The 22,945-nt window shown below is 43.5% G+C and overlaps 1 protein-coding gene across 13 annotated transcripts in view; it reads right to left on the bottom strand.

The window, feature by feature from the left end:
* PLCB4 (phospholipase C beta 4) overlaps positions 1 to 22,945 on the bottom strand; it is a 482,736-nt gene that overhangs the window by 117,879 nt on the left and 341,912 nt on the right. For 11 of the 13 annotated variants that reach the window (XM_061435584.1, XM_061435591.1, XM_061435583.1 and 8 more), the window contains 6 exons: positions 19,962 to 20,041; positions 17,287 to 17,340; positions 10,781 to 10,862; positions 9,674 to 9,774; positions 8,970 to 9,027; positions 891 to 999 (listed from right to left, as the gene is read on the bottom strand). In XM_061435584.1, the coding sequence (XP_061291568.1) occupies positions 891 to 999; positions 8,970 to 9,027; positions 9,674 to 9,774; positions 10,781 to 10,862; positions 17,287 to 17,340; positions 19,962 to 20,041 (484 nt within the window). Of the gene's footprint in view, positions 1 to 890; positions 1,000 to 8,969; positions 9,028 to 9,673; positions 9,775 to 10,780; positions 10,863 to 17,286; positions 17,341 to 19,961; positions 20,042 to 20,501; positions 21,457 to 22,945 lie in introns of those variants that run through there. The other 2 variants (XM_061435595.1, XM_061435592.1) reach the window with 2 other exon arrangements.

Below are 22,945 nucleotides of genomic sequence, written 5' to 3'. Positions count from 1 at the left end.
GGTCTATGTAGGTCCAGAGAATGTATAAACCTTTCGTCCACGCTCACTGAGATACAAAACAAAACAAAAAAACCTCTATTCTAAACAGGAGGAGACTGAGGCCATGATACTCATGGGCAAATGGGACAGAAAGAACTGAACCTGCATCTCTCTTCACTCTCCACTGAGACATAAGGCCAGAGGCTCTAGCCCAGGTATCTCCTGGACCTCTCTGGCGATACTGTATTATCATCATTGCTCCCAGCTTTGGCAGGTGTTTCTCATGGTTACAGAACCAATCTTGAATTTCCTCCCCATACCTGTCCTTTACTAAATATTGAAACGAACAACCTACAGTTTCCAGAGTTTCACTGAAACAGATAAAGGGTCAGAAACCCCAACAATTTGTTAAGTTGATTCCTATTTAATCTCATGTCAATTGCATTTATCTTCCATACCAGGGGTCAAATGATGGCTAAAAAGGCTCCTCAAATCATGTATTAAACTTAGCTAGCCTGCTGAAACTCAAGAGACAAAAGGAAGGTGTCAATTTTTATAGGAAATGCGAATTTTTTCCAGAGATGGCAAACAGAGACTAATTGGCATTTTTACATTTTAAGCAGTATGCAACGTTAAGGATCTAATATAAGAAAGTACATTGGGGGAAATATCACTACAGTTTAATAATAAATTTAGCGTTATATTTCAGGCAGCAGAAACAAATTTTGGTGTAAGGCAAAATTTATAATGATTTAGGGAAAAAAAAAAATCAGTCAGTTATCAATCCTTGTCTCTAGAGAGCTCCAAAGCATTTAAAAATACATTTAACTAAAAACGCAAGGATTTTAAAACTTGCATATACTCTTGAATTTTTAAAATAATGAGAATTTCTTTTTTTTCACTTTTCTTACCTTGTTTCTTCAAATCTTCATCGGGCTCATACATCTCAATGATCTGCATTGCCCTTTTAGCATCATAAAATGGGAATAAAATTTCATTCAGTCGAGGATCTCGTTGATGCTATGATGAGAAAATAACTCCATTTAGGTTGACCTTCCTCACCCTTGGGCTATTACACATCAATGAACTATGTAATTTTAATAGGAGATATATATATAATACCATGTTTATACAAAGAGATTTTGCTTTTCTCCTGTCTTTCTCCCTAAAACAGACTTCAAAAAAGTCCAAATTTGGCAGTAGCATGTTGGCTCCCTTCCCTGAACTGAAGATGCAGAGACAAAATATACTTTTTTTTCCATTCAAATTCGATGAACAGAGAAAATGGTATGGTCTCATCACACCACAGGGAAGATATCTGGCATAAGTGTTTATAAAGTGAGATAAAAAGTCTTTTTTAAAAAAAAGATAAAAGCAAAAATCATACCCATGTAAACGTCAAACCAAAAACAATAACAAAGAAACCTCCAAACCCCTAAAGTTAGGTAGACAAATATAATTTCATTTTCATTATATCTTTCTACATGAATAAAAGATTTGGGGGGCACTGTGAACTTCATTCTCTTGAGTAAATATTTATGAAAATGAATCCATTGTAATAAGGATGAAAATCTGCACAAGGATATTTACAAGCTCAAAACAACATGAAAATCTGTATTTAAATATCAGTGTTCAGAAATTCTATTTCACTGTGAAATCCAACTTGGTTTGCCCTGAGGAAATCCTCTGGGCAGAAAGTGCATGAATATTTAAAGACATTTGGGAGGCTGGTAATGTCATTCTTTTCAAATCAGCACCCATAGGCTCCTGGTATTATATGAGGCACAGAGAGCAAATTTCTACAGTTTTGTCATCCTAACTTCACAGCAAAGATGAAAAAAGTCCAATTTATTAATTGACTTAGCTACAATAGAGAGTGTATATGTGTATGAGTGTGTGTGTATGTGTGTGTGTGTGTGTGTGTGTGTGTGTGTATCTATCTTTCTGTATCTACAGGTAGTGGGTCTATTAAAATTCCTTATTGTTCATGGAAGGTTTAAGGACCAAACACTGAGTCCCTGGTCATCCATCAAATAAAGAAAGAGAGGAAACTGGAATGAAAAAATGGCAGATGGACATGTGAGCAAAATTCAGTCAATAGATAGGACCCTAGCAATGACTCTTTACCCAAATATATGCACAGACTTTGAAAAGCACTACTGGAAAAGCATTGAAGAAACAACTGTTAAAAGTTCACATGGATTTCCCTTGCCCATTTGTTTGAAACAGTCATTTGAAGAGTGAGGGCACACAGCGTGAATGCCTTTGGCCAATAGAACATGTGATGTCATCCTAGAGCACTCGTGGCCTCGCCTGATCTGGTCTTCCCACCATCCCCCTGAGTGACGAGTGTTAACTCCTAAGGAATCAATAGCTCTTTGCCAGTTTATCCCAATGAAGCATGCTTCTATTGGAATCTAAGAAATAATGGCTCACATTCATGCAAGTGCTAGAGCAGAAACTGTTTCATGAATAACAGGCCTCGAGCCCATAAGGAAGAAAAGTCCTGGGGTGCAGAGAGATGGAACAGTGGACCATGGGGTGCCAGGCAGTGAAGGCATGCTCCGAGCATCTCGTTCAGGAAGTGGGTGCTGGCATGCAACTCCAGAGCCCGCCCCAAGGGAGCAACAAGCGCCGCCCCTCCAGGGAGGATGCAGTGCTTTCAAACCAAGCGAATAAATCACCAGTACATTTTCTGGGTACCTTCCTTCTCCCGTCTCTGTCAACACTCCCACGGAGGAAGACGGACGTGGCATAAAGGGCCCTTTTCGGACCCCACTGTGGTTCTGTTCATGGTTGGCCACTACACTCACAAGGTTTTCTTTCTTATTAGGATTAAGTTTTTCAGTTTAAAGATAGGCTCTCTGATAAGTGTTCAGGACTCATGGAGATCATGGGGGCAAATCCATATGAATTTAAGAGAAAGAAGAGCCTCAGTTAAAGAAAGAAACAAAGTTAGGAAAAGGAAGAAAGGGAATCCAAGTGTTCTCAGGCGCTGTCTGTGCATAGAGGCGTGTGGGTCTAGGCTGGGGCCTCCTGCAGTGCAGCTTCTGAAGAGCAGCAGGGGCGTCACCCTCACCCCGGAGCTTGAGAGGGATGCACATTCGGGGGCCCCACTCCCAACCTACCAAACTGGACCTTCTGTGGTGGAACCTATGAATCTGTATTTTAACAATCTTGTCAGTTGATTCTGATGTGCTCAAATTTAAGAAGTGTGACTAGTATGTAAAGGTATGCATTTAAACATATTTGCCTATCAGTTTAAAAAATAGTATCTTAGTTCTGCAAGGGTAGAAGAATGCTAAACATTTGAAATCTGCTCCCAAGTAAACCTCATCAAAATTTATCAGAGGGCATAATACTCACTAGAAGAATATCCTTCTTTCAGAAACAACAGCCAGAAAAACCAAGTCCTTAAAATGTATGTATCATATCCTCTTATTCTACATTTGCTGCAAATAAGCACCACAACAATATGAAACTTCACTTCTCTTTACATCTGCTCCACCAGATAACCTTTTGCTTTCCCGAAAATGCTCACGTTTCAGAAAGGAAGCACAGCGCAATCTGGATGACCCAAAGGCAAGCAAACAATGGCAAACTTGTGTTAAAAGTCACAAAAATATAATCTTTATTTGAAAAAACAAAGAGGAGAAAGATCATTTCCAGGACATCTCAGAGAAATAAGACTGCAGAAGATTTCCACTTAGTCATAAGCTCTGTGGGGTGAATGGATCACAGCTCTGAGGGGAGAGACCATAGGTTTGCAGTTGGGATTTGGGGAAGCAATGTACTAAGGGCATACACCCCATGATGTTCAGAGCCTTATAAAAGATAATACTGACTAGCTTCAGAAAATAGTTCACAGAACTGTGACCACGTAAATGAAGAGACAATGAATATATCTTTCGTTTTATGTCTGTACTCTTATTGAGAAAAGACATCAATGGGCTTCAACCTGAGCAGCACTGGGAGAGAGAGATGTTGACACAACTAATATTCAAAAGAGATATAAAAAGATAAAGGAATAATTGACAAGCCTTACTCATAGAACTAAATAATTTTTTCAAGCATTAAAGAAGAAAGACATGGTACATGGAAAGTGATCTTGAGCCCTTTCTTACAGTCTTTCAACTGCAAAATAAAAGAAATGATTAACAAAAGCAGCTCTAATGTGATCCTATGATACATAAGAGGCAGGAGGCAGGCTACCAGCAACCAGAAAATAAAACTAATTCTGGATTCTCATGCTTGTCCAAGACTTCTGTCCTCTCTTCTTATTCTGATCTCTCTCCAGCTCTCCGTGCATCTCTCAATTCTGCAGGCCCTCAGGTATTACCTGTAAGAAGTCACGCCAAAGTCTTTGACTGTGTGGATCACAAGCTGCGGAAAATTCTGAAAGAGATGGGAATACCAGACCACCTGACTTGCCTCCTGAGAAATCTGTATGCAGGTCAAGGAGCAACAGTTAGAACTGGACATGGAACAACAGACTGGTTCCAAATAGGAAAAGGAGTACGTCAAGGCTGTGTATTGTCACCCTGCTTATTTATCTTATATGCAGAGTACATCATGAGAAACGCTGGGCTAGAAGAAGCACAAGCTGGAATCAAGATTGTCGGGAGAAATATCAATCACCTCAGATATGCAGATGACACCACCTTTATGGCAGAAAGTGAAGAGGAACTAAAAAGCCTCTTGATGAAAGTGAAAGAAGAGAGTGAAAAAGTTGGCTTAAAGCTCAACATTCAGAAAACGAAGATCATGGCATCTGGTCCCATAACTTCATGGCAAATAGATGGGGAAACAGTGGAAACAGTGACAGACTTTATTTTTGGGGGCTCCAAAATCACTGCAGATGGTGACTGCAGCCTTGAAATCAAAAGACACTGCTCCTTTGAAGAAAAGCTATGACCAACCTAGACAGCATATTAAAAAGCAGAAACATTACTTTGGCAATAAAGGTCTGTCTAGTCAAACCTATGGTTTTTCCAGTAGTCATGTATGGATGTGAGAGTTGGACTATAAAGAAAGCTGAGTGCTGAAGAATTGATGCTTTTGAGCTGTGATGTTGAAGAAGACTCTTGAGAGTCCCTTGGATTGCAAGGAGATCCAACCAGTTAATCTTAAAGGAGATCAGTCTTGAATATTCATTGAAGGACTGATGCTGAAGCTGAAGCTCCAATACTTTGGCCACCTGATGTGAAGAACTGGCTCATTGGAAAAAAGCCTGATGCTGGGAAAGATTGAAGGCAGGAGGAGAAGGGGACGACAGAGGATGAGATAGTTTGATGGCATCACCGATGCAATGCACATGAGTTTGAGCAAGCTCCAGTAGTTGGCGATGGACAGGGAAGCCTGGCGTGTTGCAGTCCATGGGGTTGCAAAGAGTCAGACACGACTGAGTGACTGAACTGAAGTGAAATGGACAATGAAGGTAAAACTAAAATCAATTCAGTTTCTCATTAGGAATGGGGAAAGAGAGGTGAAACTAACTGAAGCCAAGAGGCTTTAATTAGTCCTGACACATAGAGAATTGAGTTGGTGGCAGTACCCAACCAGGTGCTAGCTCATAGTGAGTGTCCCCACCAGCTCTTCTGGACTCAACTTCACTACTTTCATAATATTGGCACACATATGGACACACATACATTTTCCTCAGCCCACTGGACGGGACCAAGAAATACAGCTATGCCAAAATTTTAGATTCAAGTGGTAGATTTCCATGGCTACCTTCATTATGGAGAATAACAAATTTACAAGTTCATGCTGCTCTCATATTCCTCCCACTGACAGTAATGATACCAAGGAGATATCCAGTGCTTCACAGACTCTTATGTGCAGACAAACCAACTGGAGAAAATGTTCAATGCAGATTCCAACTCAGCAGGTCTGGGGTGGGACCTGAGACTCTACGTTTCTGACAAGTTCCTTGTAGATACTGAGGCTGCTGGTGCCCAGATCACACTCTGGGGAGCAGTGAATGTGGAGACACTGAGAATTAGATGAGGAGGAGATGCAAAATTCCCTGTGAAAAGCCAGTGAGTGGTGATGGCATGGGCAGAGAGCAGGTGGTACAAAGCCCTACACAGCAACCAGGCAGGAAATGGACCACAGTCTCTCCTCTCTGTCCAGATTCCTGCAGATACACACTAACACACTGAACAGAAAACTGCATATAAGGACTAAAGGGACTCACAAGCTGGAAGGTAGTGGGAAGAAACATGGCTTTTGCTAATATATGATAAATACCACTTTTCTCTGTTAAATGTTAAAATAAGTGTTAGTCACTCAGTCGTGTCTGACTCTTTGCAGCCCCATGGACTGTAGCCTGCCAGGTTCCTCTGTCCATGGAATTTTCAAGGCAAGAATACTGGAGCAGGTTGCCATTTCCTTCTCCAGGAGAATTGGTTAATGCTCATAGATACGTGTTTATTGATTCTTTTCTTTGTTCATCATTTCTCTGGTTACCTTGTTGAACTCTCTTATCTATTCAAAGAGTTTTTGATGGCTTTTGATATTCAGGTTACACAATCATCTGTGAATAATGAACAACGTCTTGTTCTTTTGTGTTTCTGGGACTCTTTATTTTTCCTTGTCCTATTGCATCCAGGGCTTCTAATACAATGTTAAATTCCAGCTTACTGAGACTATGTGGCTAAGGCATTTGAAAATGTTTAGATCTAGGCTCTTGGAGTCAGAGACCCTTAACATTCCAGTGCCTGCTCCCTTCCAGAGTGAATTCTGTCTCCTTTCATTATGGGTTTCCATGGTGCTCTGCCCATGGGGTGCTTTAGACTTTGGAACAATGAGAGGGAGAGTCCTCAAAAGTCCTATGGGTGCAAGGTGCTGGCAGAACCCTCTCTACGTTTGACAGCCTTCTTTACGGAGACATTCTGATTTCTGTCTAGTTCTTCCAGCTGAGTTCACTAGGACAGAAAAGGAAGACATTCAGGGCAGACACTTTGATTAAAAACACGGCTTTACTTTCGTGGACTTGTAGTCTTGTAGTTCCTGTGACCTAAAGAAATCCAGAATCATAGCAATTCAATTAGCCCCACCCCCGAACTGAAAGTGCCTCCTTACTGTTAATGAAAAGCCAAGCGAATGAATACTACTGGCCAGAGTGATATTGATGGATAAAAGCTACCAAGGAAAAGTATTTAAGAAAGAATTTGGATGGCAGAGACAGAAAGCATATGTGATCATCCCTTTTAAAATTATTATTTTTTTTTTGTCAGGACTTATAAGAATTACAAGAGTAGTTACTGGGTAGGTCTACAAAAGTCTCCCATACAAGGAAGGGGATGAGATAAGGATGCATGAACGCAGCATGTACACTGGAGACTTCAGAACCGTTTCTTCATTTGAACAGTGCAAGTGTAGTGCATATCGAGTCTCTGATACATTTAATAGACGGCTGAGCATCAGCTTCATCCCAGAGCACGCAAGTGGCCTTTCTCTAGGAAGCGATAAACTGATGATGTGCTAATCGTCTCCCCACTAAACATCTTCCCTCTTTAGTAGAAAGCAAGATTTTTGCCTCTCTCACCAAAACTTAAGATGACCAATGACCCAAAGTACATGCAAAGCAGAGAGAGATAAAACAATACATTTTTTAAAAGAAACAGAAGATGGGGAAAGGGTTAAGGAGGCAGGGCAAAGCAACTTAACTTCAGATCAACAGTGGGGTAAGAATGTGTATAATATCTGGGTAAAGATTATGAATGTATTATCCGCATAACAAAAAACTAGTGGAGTGAAAAAACTTGAAATGTTTTAAAGTAAAATAAATATTGTGGTGAACTGAAAGGATTACTTTAAAGTAGAGACATCTGTGCTGATACATGAGGGACCTTGTCTCTCCTGCATCCATGCTTCCAGGCTCTGGGTATCGTAGCTTCTCAAGTACAACCCTACAAATTGGGAGCCACTGGGCCCTGACTCAAAAGAAAGGAGAAGCCCTTCAGCAAAGGTGTGCTATGTGTCTTCAAATTGGCAAATCAGTCTGCCTGCTGCTTTTTCGTGAGGCAATACCTTCTACCTGGCATGATACTGTCTACCTTAATGTTTTGTCTTTATATGGTATAATGGTTACTATCAATTGTTTTGGAACAAAAATATACTGTCCATCCCTCATTTAAAGTCTTCTTATTATTTAACATATTAGACAAAAAGTGCATTTCCATTTTTTGTATTAACAAGAGCTTCAATGGGTTTCACTGAAAACACTTTCTTGTACATGTAGAGAAAAAAAAAAGTTAATTTTAGTTTTCATAAAAGTTGGAATGTTTATGTGTTCTGAAATATATTTCTCTTGGGCTTAAGCAAATTTTGTCAACTAGTTTTGGTTGTTGAGTGAATCACATTCTAAAATTAGTTCTGAGCTTGTTACAAAAATAAAAAGTAAAAATTTAACCTGTCATCCCACTGGCCTAATATGCACTATGCTTTCACCCAGGAACTCCAGTGTTGTGCTTGTTGTCAAAATATTCTGTTCAAACCTACATATTTTTCTTACATGCAATCCATTAAAAGACAAAAATAAGGCTTTCCCAGTCCATGCAAAAGTATGAGAAAAAGTTAGCGATGGCGAATCCAACTATAGGGTGGTAAACTCAATCCATTCCCTTTCTATTTCTTATAAGTAAATAGAAAAAAAAAAAAGATAAGTACCTTAAATATCATCTTGCAAAATACAGACACATTTAATTAAGTGAACATATTATCAAATTCACACACATACACAGACCCAGAGCTACACATCACAGCAAGAAACCAACAAAAAAGCAGTGTGCAAAGCCAATGAGGAAACGCATGGACACACGGGGGCAGCAGCTGATTTTTGCACCTGGTAAAGCCATCATGGAAAGATCAGCAGGTCAGAAGCAAAGCAAATGGGGGTGCAGGATGTAGGCATGCAATGAGGATGCTGGAGGAAGCAAGCCACTGCACACAGACTGATGGAGTTAATGTATGAAAAAGCTTACTTCATTTAGAAAGCTCACTAATTGGTCTACCGTTAAATAATCAGTTTTGTCTCCATTGCTGAAAAGAAATTTATTAGAAAAAGTAAGTTGTGGTATATGATGCTACAGGAGGCACGATTTACATGTTGACATTTGTGGTTGATAATCCTAAACTTACTTTTCTAAACCTGAAGTAGTGGTGAACTCTTAAAATGGCCAGAGACTGTTTGTAAAGAAAAAAAAAAAACACCCAATAACAGCAAAGGCAATAAATCACTCCCCCTAACTTACAGAAAATATCTGCAATCCTTCTTTTGCATTATCCAAAGGCGTTATTATAAAACAACATGTAAGTCATCCATTTGAAATAATTGGAATGAATGGACTTTTGGACAACATAATAACATTCCAAATCGAATCTCGTTAGTTCACATAACGGGTTAATACCTAAAGGAGCAGGTTAACATTGTAGGTAGTTAGTAAAGCCAATGCAGGGAGAGGAGGGGGGAAGTTCCAGGTGCTGCAACCAACTTATGTAAAAGTTTCTCAAAAAATCAGAGTGAACTTTTACACCAAATAAACTAAGGGGTGAAAATGTAACCCTGACTAGACATTCCTAGATACTGTCAACATATTATATGAAGATATTAGGACAAAAAATGGTTTTAAAGTCTAAAAGAGCAAGGATAACTTCGATGTGACACTTTCTCATAAACGGAACTTACATTTTTTTGAAAAGATCCTCTATATCTGTCCGAGGACAAATCTTTTGTGTCAGTTCATAGAACTTTTCATAAGTAAATGCGGCAGGCTCAATTTCATCATTCTGGAAAGAATAGAAGCATTGTCATAAATCAGGCACCGTTCTCTCTCTTTGGAGGATCTACAGAATTGACAGGTTCATGCAGCAGAGTGATGATTACTTGTAATCCCAGGGTTTTCATCTCTGACTCTTCCTGATAGGAGCCAGAAGGTCCAACCGTGGGCCAGCCTACTAGTAACACGGCGCATGTAAAAGAGTGTTTCTAGTTACCACGCACCCATGGTTTGGATGTTCAAACACTGGCCACAGCTGGGCTTGCTCTGGGAGATACTCCATAGAACAAACACAAAGAAACATTTCTTCTTCCGCTCCTTGAAGGAACAATGCAACTACTTGCCACAAGGATGCTGACTAAGTCAAAGCCAGTGTTTTCTCATGCTTATTTTGTGAATTTTTACAGGCATCATAAAGGGAGTTCTAAAAGAGTTTACCTTTCATACTGAACCTTATATTTCAAATAGGATTTGTTAGGACAGTAACAGCCTAAATCTTTCTTGCAGTTAAGACATTCATTGCAACTGTTTTATTTTTTAAATTTATTTCAATGCAACTATTTTAAATCCAAAGGGCCACAAACTCAAATGTTTTGCTTGGGGAGAGGTGCTTCATAAAATATCACACAGCTGTCCTGAAGAAGTTAATTTATGAGCCATTTTTCATGCTGACATTGTGCATGGTTCTGTGAATGTTGATGGGCTTCTATAAAATAAGCTTTCAATAAGTTGTGCAAAAGAGCAGCCTGCTGCCATTTCCTTTTCTTAATAAAGTTACCAGGAACATTTGGAAATACGTTATTTGAATACTATAATGTTTAGGTTAAAATGCCCCGAAAACAAAAGGAAGGAAGGATAGAAGGGAAGAGAATAAAGGAAAAATTAACTGTACTATATGTGACTGAACCTAATTCTGAATCTAACTGAATCAGCTTAATATAAATAATCTTACTTATTACATGAGGACAAAAATACACAAAGTGGTATTAGAACAATGTTATTAAATTAATGAATACCTTTCCACTGGGAAGACCTAGCTCCTTGAGTGCTTGAAAGATCACCTTTTCTGTTTTCCCCGATGCAAAGGTTCTAGTAATACTAGGGCAGAAAAGGAAAAAAAAAAAAGTTGCTATTAATTCTGTTTTCTGTGATGCAAAGATCCAAGATGGTGGGATAGAAGAAAAGAAAAAGGAAAATAAAATCACTTCTCATTTCTGGGTATTTTTCACTCCCCAAACTGGCTCCTGCAATGGCCCTCTGCTGACCAGAGCTGGTTGTGCCAGTCAGGTGACTTGATTCTAAGACAGACAGTCCCCCGGGCTACTTGTGAACATATTCATCCAGGATCCAGACCACTAGACAACCACAGTAATAAATTTTGACCCTATCAATTTGCTTTCTTAGGAAAAAGGGATGCAGATGGACCAGCAGCTCTAGAACAGAAGCTCGTGGTGACTTGGGGACAGGAAGGAGGCCCCTTAGGACTCAGCCCATGCCCGGGGTCACCCTTTCCTGGCCCCATACTGCAGCTGACACGCATTATCAGGCATATTTCATTTGTATATATATATTTTTTTCTAGCCAAGCATCCATGAGCTACTCTGACATGTCAGTTGCCTCAAGGATTGGGGACTTTATTAAGAAAGTGACAGATACTGGGGAGAAGGGAGGCAGGGGAACAATTATTCAGTGTTTCAGCAGAATCTTGGCACTACCCTGAGATGTGGTATTTTTGAATAACGGTGGTGCCTTTGAACTAGTATGGTGTGCATCAAGGCTAGGAAAATGGATGACACCTTAAGGAGTGTATTTCCTGATGATGATCAAAGCAGAAGAGAGACTTCTTCTGACTAAAACACTGGAAACACTCAGAACGAACACAGCTGAGGAGAGGACTTAGACCCTGGAATCCACACTTGACTCTGAGCCGTATCTGCGCCACCCAAAGAACCTTCATTCCCGCCTGAGTGGAAGCTCAGGTAGTTAGTCACCATAATGACATAAACCAGAAGTTCAGCCACTGGGGGAAGAGAGAGCTGACTTTTGCGTGCCGTGTGGCTGTGGAACCTTCCCAGGAGCACAGGACGGTGAGCCTCCTCGCCTCAGCTTGTGCCATGCCCCGCCATTCGCGTGAGCGGAGGCCAGCTCCATGGGCGAGTGCTGACCGGTCCCCCTAGACCAGGGGGAGAAGGCGCCCCTTCCACTGCAGTGACAGCCTCAAGGAGAGACTAGAAGAACCAGCTACAGGTCAGTGAACCGCTGCGCATTCATTCAAAACTTTACTGTTTCATACTCAGTCTAAGAATACTTCAAGAAGTGCACTTTTAGGAAACGAGTTGCCAGTCCAGGTTCGATGCATGATGCTGGATGCTTGGGGCTGGTGCACTGGGACGGCCCAGAGGGATGGTGTGGGGAGGGAGGAGGGAGGAGGGTTCGGGATGGGGAACACATGTATACCTGTGGTGGATTCATTTTGATATTTGGCAAAACTAATACAATCATGTAAAGTTTAAAAATAAAATAAAATTAGAGAAAAAAAAAGAAAAAAAAAAAAAAAAGAGAGTTTGAGACAACTGTATACAAACATAGGGAGGGCTATGAATTCTCTTTCACAGACCCGCAGACATGGTGGAGCATACATGAGTATTAAACCAGTTTCAGGGCAGAGGGTGCTATGCCCACATTTTCCCACTTCTCGAGAGTTCATGGAAATCTCATACATTGGATTAAAAAGTACTTCATCTGCCCTTTATAATGTAGGGGAAAGTAGCTGCTCATTTTGTCATTTTTGAAAAAGAGTATGCATGTGTTAGGGCTGCCCAGGTGGTTCAGTGGTAATGAGTCTGTCTGTCCACGCAGGAGACTTAGGCTTGATTCCCGGCGGACAACGTGACGTTGGGGAGATGGTGTGGCAGGGAGGGAAGAGTCTGCAGGAGGAGGGTACTGGCTGGGGCCTGGGAAAATGGCAAGGAACAGAAAGCAGGACAAGGACATCTCTCGGGAGTAGGAGGTTAAGAATTTGTGGGGGACAGAGAAACTGAGACGGACGAAACAGGGTGTCCAGGGCCACAAAGGAGGAAAATCCACGTGGGAAGACATCAGTGAGGGCAAAGTCAGAGCCCAGAGACATGACTGTTGAGAAGATAATAAAGGCAAGAGCTGGGAACTCCCTGGCTGTCCAAGTTAGGACTCCAGGCTTCCACTTCAGGGGACATGAGTTTGATTCCCAGTCAGGGAACTAAGAGCCCGCATGCTATATGGCATGTGTGAGTACATAAATGAATAAATAAATAAAGACAAGAGGTTATGTGATGGCCAGAAGGGCTTGTTCTCAGGCCCATCTTTGCATGAGGGGACAAGAAAAAGCAGGAGAAGGAAGGGAAGACCATCTCCCTGGAGGTGAGGGGTAGGGGAGGGGGCTGCCTTGTCTCCAGGCAGCTTGCAGAGTTATTCTTGGGCCTTAAATGGATTTGGCTCGGGAGTGAGGAGGGTTGTGGAGCAAAGGTGAATTCTCTGATTTTCCAGAGATGCAGTATTTAGCCAGGAGAAACACACTTATCATGGGTTGAGAGAAACACACTTATCACAGGCTGGGAGCATTCAGATAGCTTCAGAGGGCATTTCTTTGGCAGACAAAATATGTATAAAGGACTGTGATTCATGCAACCCTTTATACACAGCCACACAGAGCACAGCTCAGTGCTTCCCCGCAAATCGTCTTGAATCAAAACACACCACCCTTCCCAAAGGAAGTGTGAGAGAAGCAAATACCCGGAAGTGGTGCCCAGTCCTATCCAATTAAATTCCCTGTTCCAGGAGACCTTACAGATGACCAAGACAGCAGTGACTCTAGAAGCTGAGTCCCCCTCTGCCCTCAAAGCCTCTACAATCCATCCAGCGGTGTTAACACTAGCTTTGCAGTCAAGGAGGAGCATGAAGGGGAGCCCCACAGATCTAGACCTTCACTGCAGCAGGCTGGGCCTTAGGGATGTGGACGGATTATGTGGACGCTGGGCTGTAGGGACCACTCTTGAGGTCTCAGCCCTCTTAGCGCACACTCTCCTTTGGGACTTCTTCTAGCCACAGCTATTGGTTCTAACTCCAGGTTACAAGGAATGGGAAACAGCAAAAATATATATAAAAAGAGTGACTTTCAAAGCTTTGGTCTGGGTGGGAAGGTAAACTGAGCATGAGTGTGCAGGTTTGGGAGAAAGGCAGATGGCGGAAGAGAAGCACAAAGAAAGAAAGGAGACACAAATTCTTCTTAGACATTAAGCATTGGAAAAAAAAAAGCATCGGTTACAACCGCCGAACCCTGATCTAATGACCGTGAAGCCAGATCGCCTCTAATCTTACACACACTACACTAAGTTTCCATTTTAAAACTTCGGAGTGATAGTGATGAAGCCACATTTTAACGTGTTTACTCTTCGTATCCATTAAAACACTCAGAACAATTTCCACCTTGCCCTTGGCAGCTCATCCACACAAAGATTTATCCGCTTTTCACTAGCTCGATATCAATTCTGCTTCAACTCTGTCACACTGCCCCCAGACCACAGGTGTCCTGTGTCAAACACCTGCTAACACTGGCAGCCGCCCCAGAGTTCATGTCAGAGAACAGTAAAGAGGATGAGAAAACATCTGGGCTATTGCTACGAAAAGAGGCAGGCAATAATTTTGTTCGTGAACAGGCTGGATCAGGCTTCCAAGCTTGTGGAACAGAGGCTTGATCAGCAGGATATCTACAAATGACACCAGAACTGCTGGCTAGGGGTGCTCTGATCACATTTCCTGAACCTTTTCTTGGAAGAAAAATCAGGAGAGCAAGGTATGTAAAAACAGACCCAACTTACATTGCTGGTCTTCACACTGCTATTTGTTCCAAGTTTGGACTTATTACTTCATGTGTATGTGTCTGACTCTTTGTGACCCCAAGAACTGTAACCATCTAGACTCCTCTGCCTGTGGGATTCTCCAGGCAAGAAGAGCAGAGCCAGTTGTCATTTCCTTTTCCAGGGGATCTTCCCAACTCAGGGATCAAACTCTCCTCTCTTGTGCCTCTGGTGTTGGCAGGTAGATTCTTTACCACTGTGCCACCTGGGAAGCCCTATTACTTCCATACTTATTTTTAAATAAAAATGCACTAAATATTTGGCAATAGCTCTAGGATCCTGAGATACAATAAAATCATTACCCTGCTACTCTCAATAGAGCAAAGGGTTTTATTTAAGACAAGGATGAGTGTAAAGTGTCTTTGCCAACAAACACTGATCAAGGTGGTAGCATGGCTTTTTAAGATTTTTTTTTTTTTTGAGGTGGACCATTTCTTAAAAGTTTTTATTGAATTTGTTACAATATTGTCTCTGTTTTATGTTTTGTTTGTTTTTTTGGCCACTAGGCATGTGGGATCGTACCTCCTTAACCAGGGATTGAACCTGCAGCCCTTGCAATTCAAAGATGTGAAGCTTTAACCACTGGACTACCAGGGAAGTCCCTAGCAGGACTTTTTTAAAAACTTCTAAAGTAAATGCAAACTGACTTGCTTGTAAGTTATTAAATAAAAAACAGAATCCTACATATAGGTTCGTAAAGACCACAACAGATGCATGAAGTTGACAACTCTGCTGCTGCTGCTGCTGCTAAGGCGCTTCAGTCCTGTCCGACTCTGTGCGACCCCATAGACGGCAGGCTCCTCCCTCCCTGGGATTCTCCAGGCAAGAACACTGGAGTGGGTTGCCATTTCGTTCTCCAATGCATGAAAAGTGAAAAGTGAAAGTGAAGTTGCTCAGTCGTGTCCGACTCTATGCGACCCCATAGACAGCAGCCCACCAGGCTCCTCTGTCCATGGGATTTTCCAGGCAAGGGTACTAGAGTGGGTTGCCACTGCCTTCTCCGTGATAACTCTGGATAACTCTGGAAGCCCTGAATAAAAGGTGAAATAAAAAGATTACTGCCTGGTCTTCTTTACAACATGCATGCCCTGTGTTTCCTCACTGATACCTCAGCTGTGTCACGTGGATACCCTCGTTCATGACTGCTGTCATCCACAGAATTAAGGAAAATGATGATCTCTAGGATAGTTCTATTAAATGTGAAAGGATGCTGAGGGAGATGTCCTCGGGGGAATGCAGAATGGAAGCTTCGAGGCTAGCAGAGAAGGGGGGAAAGGAGAGGCAGAAACGGCCAGTGTGCAGCTGCTCGAAGGCTCTCCCCCAAACGCCATGCAACGGGCAACCTGTGGCCCTCATCCTGACGGTTACAGCCATTCCGAGACAGGCTCCACCTGGTGGCCTGGGTTCTGCCTGTGGCTATTTGCTGGTTGGCTTCTTTGCTAAAGTGTTGGGCAAGAGCTCAACTTGAACGCGAGCCTGGAGAAATCTTGAAGAGCGGGTCGGGGTCCGGGAGCTCATGCTGAGTTCAGGTTCAGGACTCTGAATACACTCCTGGCTTCTGATGGGCAGCAAACGCCCCAGGGCCCAGCCCAGCTTTGGCAATTACCACGGAGTGCTTACCACAAACACCAGCCAAAAAAACACTGGGGAGCTGGGTGAACAACCCCCATCACTCCCACTGCATGGACTTCCAATGGACCCACAGGCCAGGAACAGTCCTAACGCTAGGAGCAGCGGAGCAGAGTGGGGCCCTCAGAGGGTGAGGCATGTTGGCTTGAGGCTGAAGCATAGCGCGGAGGCCGTTTCCAGCTCATTGGCTCTTCACTCCTGGCTCCACCAGGCTGTACCGCCTCTTTCCCCCGTCACTGCTACTTTGGGCAGGGTGAAGGGGAAGCGCCAATCCTGAAGGGGGTGTGGTGGCAGTGACAACACACCCAGACTCAGTGGTGCCCCGTGGCCCTGGGCACAGAGGGCTGACGGAACCCAGGATGAGCGGCAATGTCCAGAGGCATCGCACCTCCTAAGACACATCCCTACCCCCCTACTGTAGGTACAGAACAGAAAAGAAACTTCTCTAATTTTAGCAACGGTTGTTTGGGGTAAGTAGGTGAAAGATGAAAGAAAGTGAAATTGTTGGTTGCTCAGTTGTGTTCCACTCTTTTGTGACCCCACAGACTGTAGCCCCCCAGGCCCCTCTGTCCACAGAATTTCCCAGGTAAGAATACTGGAGTCGGTAGCCATTTTCTTCTCCAGGGGATCTTCTCCAATCCAGGGACTGACTCTGGGTCTCCTGCATTGCAGGCAGCTGCTTCATCATCTGAGACACCAGGGAAGCTACTTAAATCCCCCAAACCCACTTTTCTGAAAATTAAAAAAAAAACACTCCTTCATTTTCAGAAGTTCTTTATCAGGCTCACTGCTATGCATTCTGAGGAAAAATGCGACTTTACATCCATAAGTGATTTTTACGAAGTAAACACAGCATCTGATAATGTAATTCAAACTAAGATTCCAGAAATACCTGTAACTAAAGCAATTAACAAGTCCTCATGGGGGCCTTTCTCTGTGGACTGGTATCATGAGGGCCGACCCAGGCTGTGCCGAGCACTTGGGAATAACTGACTTACCTCCTAACTGGAATTTTCCCATTTGTGTTGGTCATAAATGCCAATTTCATCCAGCTGGAAAACAACAGTAACAACTGTTTTAATGTTTCTTGGGAGGAATAGCTTCCATCTGGTTAAAAACTTGAAAAGAAAGTTCACTCAAACAAAGACTATTTATTCAGAAAACCAGAGACAATCGCACACCATGAGATACATTTACTGTTTGTCAGATTTAGCTAATAAAAATATAACTCTCAGTTAAATTCGAACTTCAGATAAATAATACTTTTTTTTAACTATAGGTATGTTCCAAATATTGCTTAGGATAACTAAAACATTATTTGTTACTTATTCAAATTTCACTGAGAGTCCCATATTTTATCTGGTAATCCTAGACGAATTAGGAAATTGGGTGTTTGCATTGAACACAGCAAATTATTGGCACTTGTTTGGTGACTGTTCTTGTCCTTGACTGCTGCTTTTTAATAATCTACTAAGGGGTTAAGAAAGGCTAGGGCATGGTGACAGCAGCAGGCTTGTCTGAAGTCAGTGGGGACGCCCCTGGCCCTCACCCCTCTGCCACCCCAGGGAGCAGGGAAGTGCAAAAGAAGCAGGCAGGCGCGAGCCCTCTGTGACCTACTCCTCATGCAACTGATGGATGGGTGGACACCATCTCCATGAAGGAATCTGAATCCTTAACTTGTCCCTGTCAGAGAAGTTCATCAACTCAAACTGATGGTGAGAAATGCTGTGCTTTTCCCAGGTTTTCAGGACTCAGGGGGACCTGGAACACCTATCCTTTGGTGCCAGGGCTGTTCTTAGCTACTGATTCCATTCTCACTGTTCTTGTAAATAATCTAACAATCTGCAGAACATGAGGAGTTGGTAAAGCTTCTGTCTTAAGTCAGTGTTCCTCGAAGCACAAATGGCTACCTTTAAGGGGCTGGTTTCAGGACCACAGGAGTAAGGCAGTGGGCAGACAGGGAGGGACAGTCACATCAAGCTGTGCTCTCAGCCGGGCTTTGTCCCGAGACCACTGGGACCTCTGAAGTGTGATCTGCGCCAGGCCTGGCGGCAAGGGGGCAGGCTCTGATATCCTGTCTCAGCCTGTCATTGGCTGTGGGCTTCCTTTCTGAAGAAGGGGCGAGTGTGGGGTCAGCCCTCCTAAACCAGGGACATGAAGGGTCAACCTTAAGGGACGCTGTGGATTTTGATATGGGCAGGGGTCCTGGAGCTGGGCCCCTGGGATACTCTGGGAGGTAATGATCTACTGGTGATCCTCTGTAGGCAGAGGGTGGTCCTCTGGAGAAGCAGGCAGACGTGAGTCCTGAGTGACCTCACCCTCCAGCAGCTGGTGGATGGGTGAACACCAGCGACGAAAAGCAGTCTGGGTGGGACACCCACGAGGGCAGCTGAGATCTGGCATCTGGACACAAGGAATTGGCTCCCCCAGGCCTAAGAGGGCATGCCAGAAGTCTGAGAACCTTCGGGATTCCATGACCTCAAAATATCTGCTGGGTTGCTCTTTATTTTTAAGAAATCATGCCAGAGCAACTGCAGAGGGAAAGGAGAAGCAGCTGCACAAAAACAGGAAAATACACGACTGAACAACTCCCCTCTTCTAAGACAACAGGGAAACACTGGAATGAGGACATCAGAATCAAAATAAGTAATTCTGAGTGAGGGGGAGTGAGGGGCCAAGCACCGGCTTTGCATGGCCTCATTTGCTCTGCGAGGACTCTTACGAGCGGTGTCACCACCTTCATGCACAGATGAGGACAGTGAGGCACAAGGTAAGAACTTTCCCAAAGTCCTCGGGCAACGAAGTGGCTAACGCCGGGGATTACAGCATAGCCCATGCTCCCAGAGCGCCGCCAAAGGAACCAGAGCAAGACACGGAAGGCCTGGGGGGCAGAGCTCTCCTTCCATCACCCAGAAGCCAAGGAGTCCCACCCTGGGTGCTGGCCAGGCCCGGCTAAGAGACGCGTGCAGCTTGCTCGGTGCAGGCTCTCCCCGCACCACCCGCCGCCTGCCCCGGGCCCCGGATCACTGCTTCTCAAACAGGCGGACTGGGGCTTTGGCTAGGGTTTCTACTTGAGTAACTTTCACGTCACCCATAAAGAAAAACTTGATAGGGTTAAAAGCTACCACCTGGCGCCTCTCTGAATTTTGGATACAGTGAGCTGGGGGAAGGAAGGCCTGCCTTCTGAAGTTCAGAAGTACCTTTGGATGCCTGACTGCTTGTGAAACAGTCCCTGGGGCCAGTGCTCCTCTCCCTCCAGAGTGGTGGGTGCTTCTGCCGAATGGAGCCGTACTCCCCATCCCTCAGTCTCATGCAGTAGAGGCTCGAGCTGCACCCAGCCCCCAGCTATGGCACCAGGCACACAAAGCTACTATCGGCAGCCTGGGGACACAAAAGCCCAGGCCCACAGACCAGGGGACACTGAGGAGGTGGAGTTCCAGTACCTTCCTGCCACCAACCATTCCCCTCAAATAGATTTTGGGCTGTGGGCATCACACATGCCTGCCAGGTGGCAGGAAGGGTACCGGGGTGTACAGGTCAATGACTTCTCCAAAGTCAGGAGCGCAGCGGGGAAGGCAAGGCAGGTGCTGCCTGGTGCGTGTACGCAGCCTTCATCTAGTCTGCATTCGCTTGGTAAACGCCAAGCGCAAAGGGTCATGCAAACAAAACTCACTGCTTCTTGAGGCACGTCATCGGGCTGACGTTGTTGGCCCTGAAGTTGTGAATGATGGATCTCAGGCCTTCGACCCATTGCTGAAAAAGAAAGAGAAAGTGTTCCCAGTGAGCAAATCCACCGGAGCTAAACCGGGAGGTCCTTATTAGACAGCCCATATCCATTTAGTGGAAGAATAATATATGCTTTTCTTTATCTCCTTCCTGCCACACACCCATTTGCATCAAACGCTCAATATTTTGTGCTTCAATAAACAGCTTTCACTCATTCCATGAAGATAAATGCGGCACACACAGTCATTAAACACTGGGCTGTCATGAAGGAATGCTGCCCACTGGCTGGCTGGTTAAGTCTTCTGTTTGCAGCCTGCTGAAATGTAAGTCCCTTCAGCTGCCAGCAATCTTTACTATTTCTAAAGCAGCATTATACAGTACATAGTGACATGTGTAATTACTCTTGTGTTAGAGGAGGAATGTATTAGGGTTCATCCATTTTATTGTGGGATTCTATTTCAGTGTAAGAATTTGTCACCTCTCTTACCTGTCTGTGTTTTCCAGGAAAGCCTCAAAAAGTAAAGCTGGCACTGACTGGCAGGATACCCAGAAGAAACAGCAATGTGCTTGCACAGTTTCTGTAGAAGGCCTTGGACTTGAGCGTTAGTTTACAACATCACTCCAAGGATTTACAGGGACGAGTGAAGAAGCCCGGGTGCGGCAGTGAAGGAATTTAGGTTTCCCAAGGGCATTTGACTAGAAAAGGCTGGCCTGCGAATTAAGGCCAACTCTGCTCGTGGGCCCAATAACAGATGCCAGTGATGCCACACCAGGCTTCTAAAATAATCACACTCTTGGCAAAACGCTCTGTAGCAAATTCATAATACTGGGGGTTCAAACAGAACTGGGGCCCACACATAAGCCAGCCTTTACCTTCTTAGGTTTACAGTCTGACTGCTGTAGCTCTGTGCTGAGGAGTGAAAGTGTTTTGAAACAGTCATGTAGATGTACAGTCTACCTGCCCTGTCCGACACGGCAGCCACTTGCTGCATGTGGCTAAATTAAACTGAATAAAAATTAACGAAATTAATTAATTAAATTTCAGCTGAATAAAAATAAAATTCAGCATCTTCTGCACTCATCACACTCAAAACCCAATGAGTGTACCATATCAGACAGTGCAAATAAACAACATTTCTGTCATCACTGAAGGTTCCATTGGATAGAACTGCATAGTATTACCAGGTTGAACATGGTCAAAGGGATTAAGTCACTTGCAAGGGCCAGAGGTGATGACTGAGTTCTATATGTCTGTGTGGTTTTAATTTTAATTATGATATAATACATACAATGTGAAATTTACCATCATAACCTTTTTTAAGTGATCAGTTAGTAGTATTAAGTAAAAGACAAATTTTTGCACAACCAGTACCTCCAGCCATCTCTAGAACACGTTTCATCTTGCAGAACTGAAATCTGGCTCAGTTAAACAGAACCACTTAAACAACCACTTCCCATTTCCCTCCCCCTCCAACCCCTGGCAACCACCATTCTCCTTTCCGCTTTCTGACTTTAAGTACTTAAGGTACCTCATCTAAGTGGAATCATGCAGTATTTGTCTTTTGTGACTGGCTTATCTCAGTTAGGTTAATGTCCTCCTCAAGGCTTCTCTGTGTTGTAGCCGGTGTCAGAATTTCCTTTCTTTTTAAGGCTGAATAATATTGCATTGCATGTGTAGACCACATTTGGTTTATCTGTTCATCTACCAGTGGATCCTCGTGTCATCGCTAAGACTCATGCTGCTGTGAACATGGGCGTACAGGTGTCACCTTAAGTTTCTGCTTTTGATTCTTTTGGACATATACCCAGAAATGGAATTGCTGGATTGTATGGTAATGTTGCTTTTACGTTTTTGAGAGGCTGCCATATTATTTTCCACAGCCGCTACATCATTTTACAGTCTCCCTAACAATGCACGAGGGTTCCAGTTTCTCCACAGCCTTACCAAATTCGCTATTTTCTGCTTTTGTTGTGTTTTGAGAGGTGCCACCCTAACGGATATGAGTCTATAGGAGAATTTTTGTGCTTTCCTCTTTGAGCCCCAGTCAAACCTAACAGACTTCTGGAGGAGGACTTGGGAGAGATGAGGAAAATTTCCTTTCACAAAGGAAAGGAAATTCTGATGACTCTAAATCGCATCGAAAGCCTCAGTAAGCATGATGATGAAGTCAGAATTCTGAGGGAGGAGGAAGAAATGAAATAGCAGCATTAAAGAAATGCCTCAATTATTTTCCTCATCAGACCTTGCTTCCTCTGTCAGGATAAATATGGGACTCTGACTCCCTGGGGATGATCAAGTATCCTGTGATTGGCCTAACAAGCCGCAGGCCCACAGTTTCCCAAGAAAAGACAGAAAAAGCACAGATAATTTGGTTGGCATGAACTGGGAAGCACCGAAGTCTTTGTTACATGTTCCAAAACACAAAACAAAGTCCATGGTTTCCTGAGGGCAAAAAAGTGGACCATTTCTGACACTGTTCATTGGTTCTTCCAGATCATTCTGATTCAGTTGTTTCTAAAAACAAACAACAGACAGACTGGACTTTGAGGAGGCTTCAGTGACATTCATCCATTTTTTGAAAATACAACGTGGTAACAAATTTGCTTATTTATTGTGATGGAACAGTCCTTGCGAGTGACCTTGGAGGTCATCACACCTGTGACGTGGCTCACGCTTTACTTAGTAGAAATGCCCCCGGTCCCCACAAGCACAGGGAGGAAGCTTCAGTTTCTCCTCTTTTCGATACTAAATGTGAGGTCCACAGCCTTGTCCAAGGTCACACAGTGGCCAGTGCAGGGCAGAGGCAATCAGAACTCGGTTGTCTGCCCTTCGTGTGTCTGGGAACTTTGTCCTCAGGGGTCATCCACATATCTCCTTCCATGACGTGAAAAGATCCATCAACCTTCCCTTCTGTCTGTTATCTTAATGTA

Source organism: Bos javanicus, chromosome 13 (genome assembly GCF_032452875.1).
Source record: "Bos javanicus breed banteng chromosome 13, ARS-OSU_banteng_1.0, whole genome shotgun sequence".
NCBI lineage: Eukaryota > Metazoa > Chordata > Mammalia > Artiodactyla > Bovidae > Bos > Bos javanicus.
Note: the sequence above shows the minus strand (reverse complement) of the source record. Positions and strands in the feature narration are given on the sequence as shown.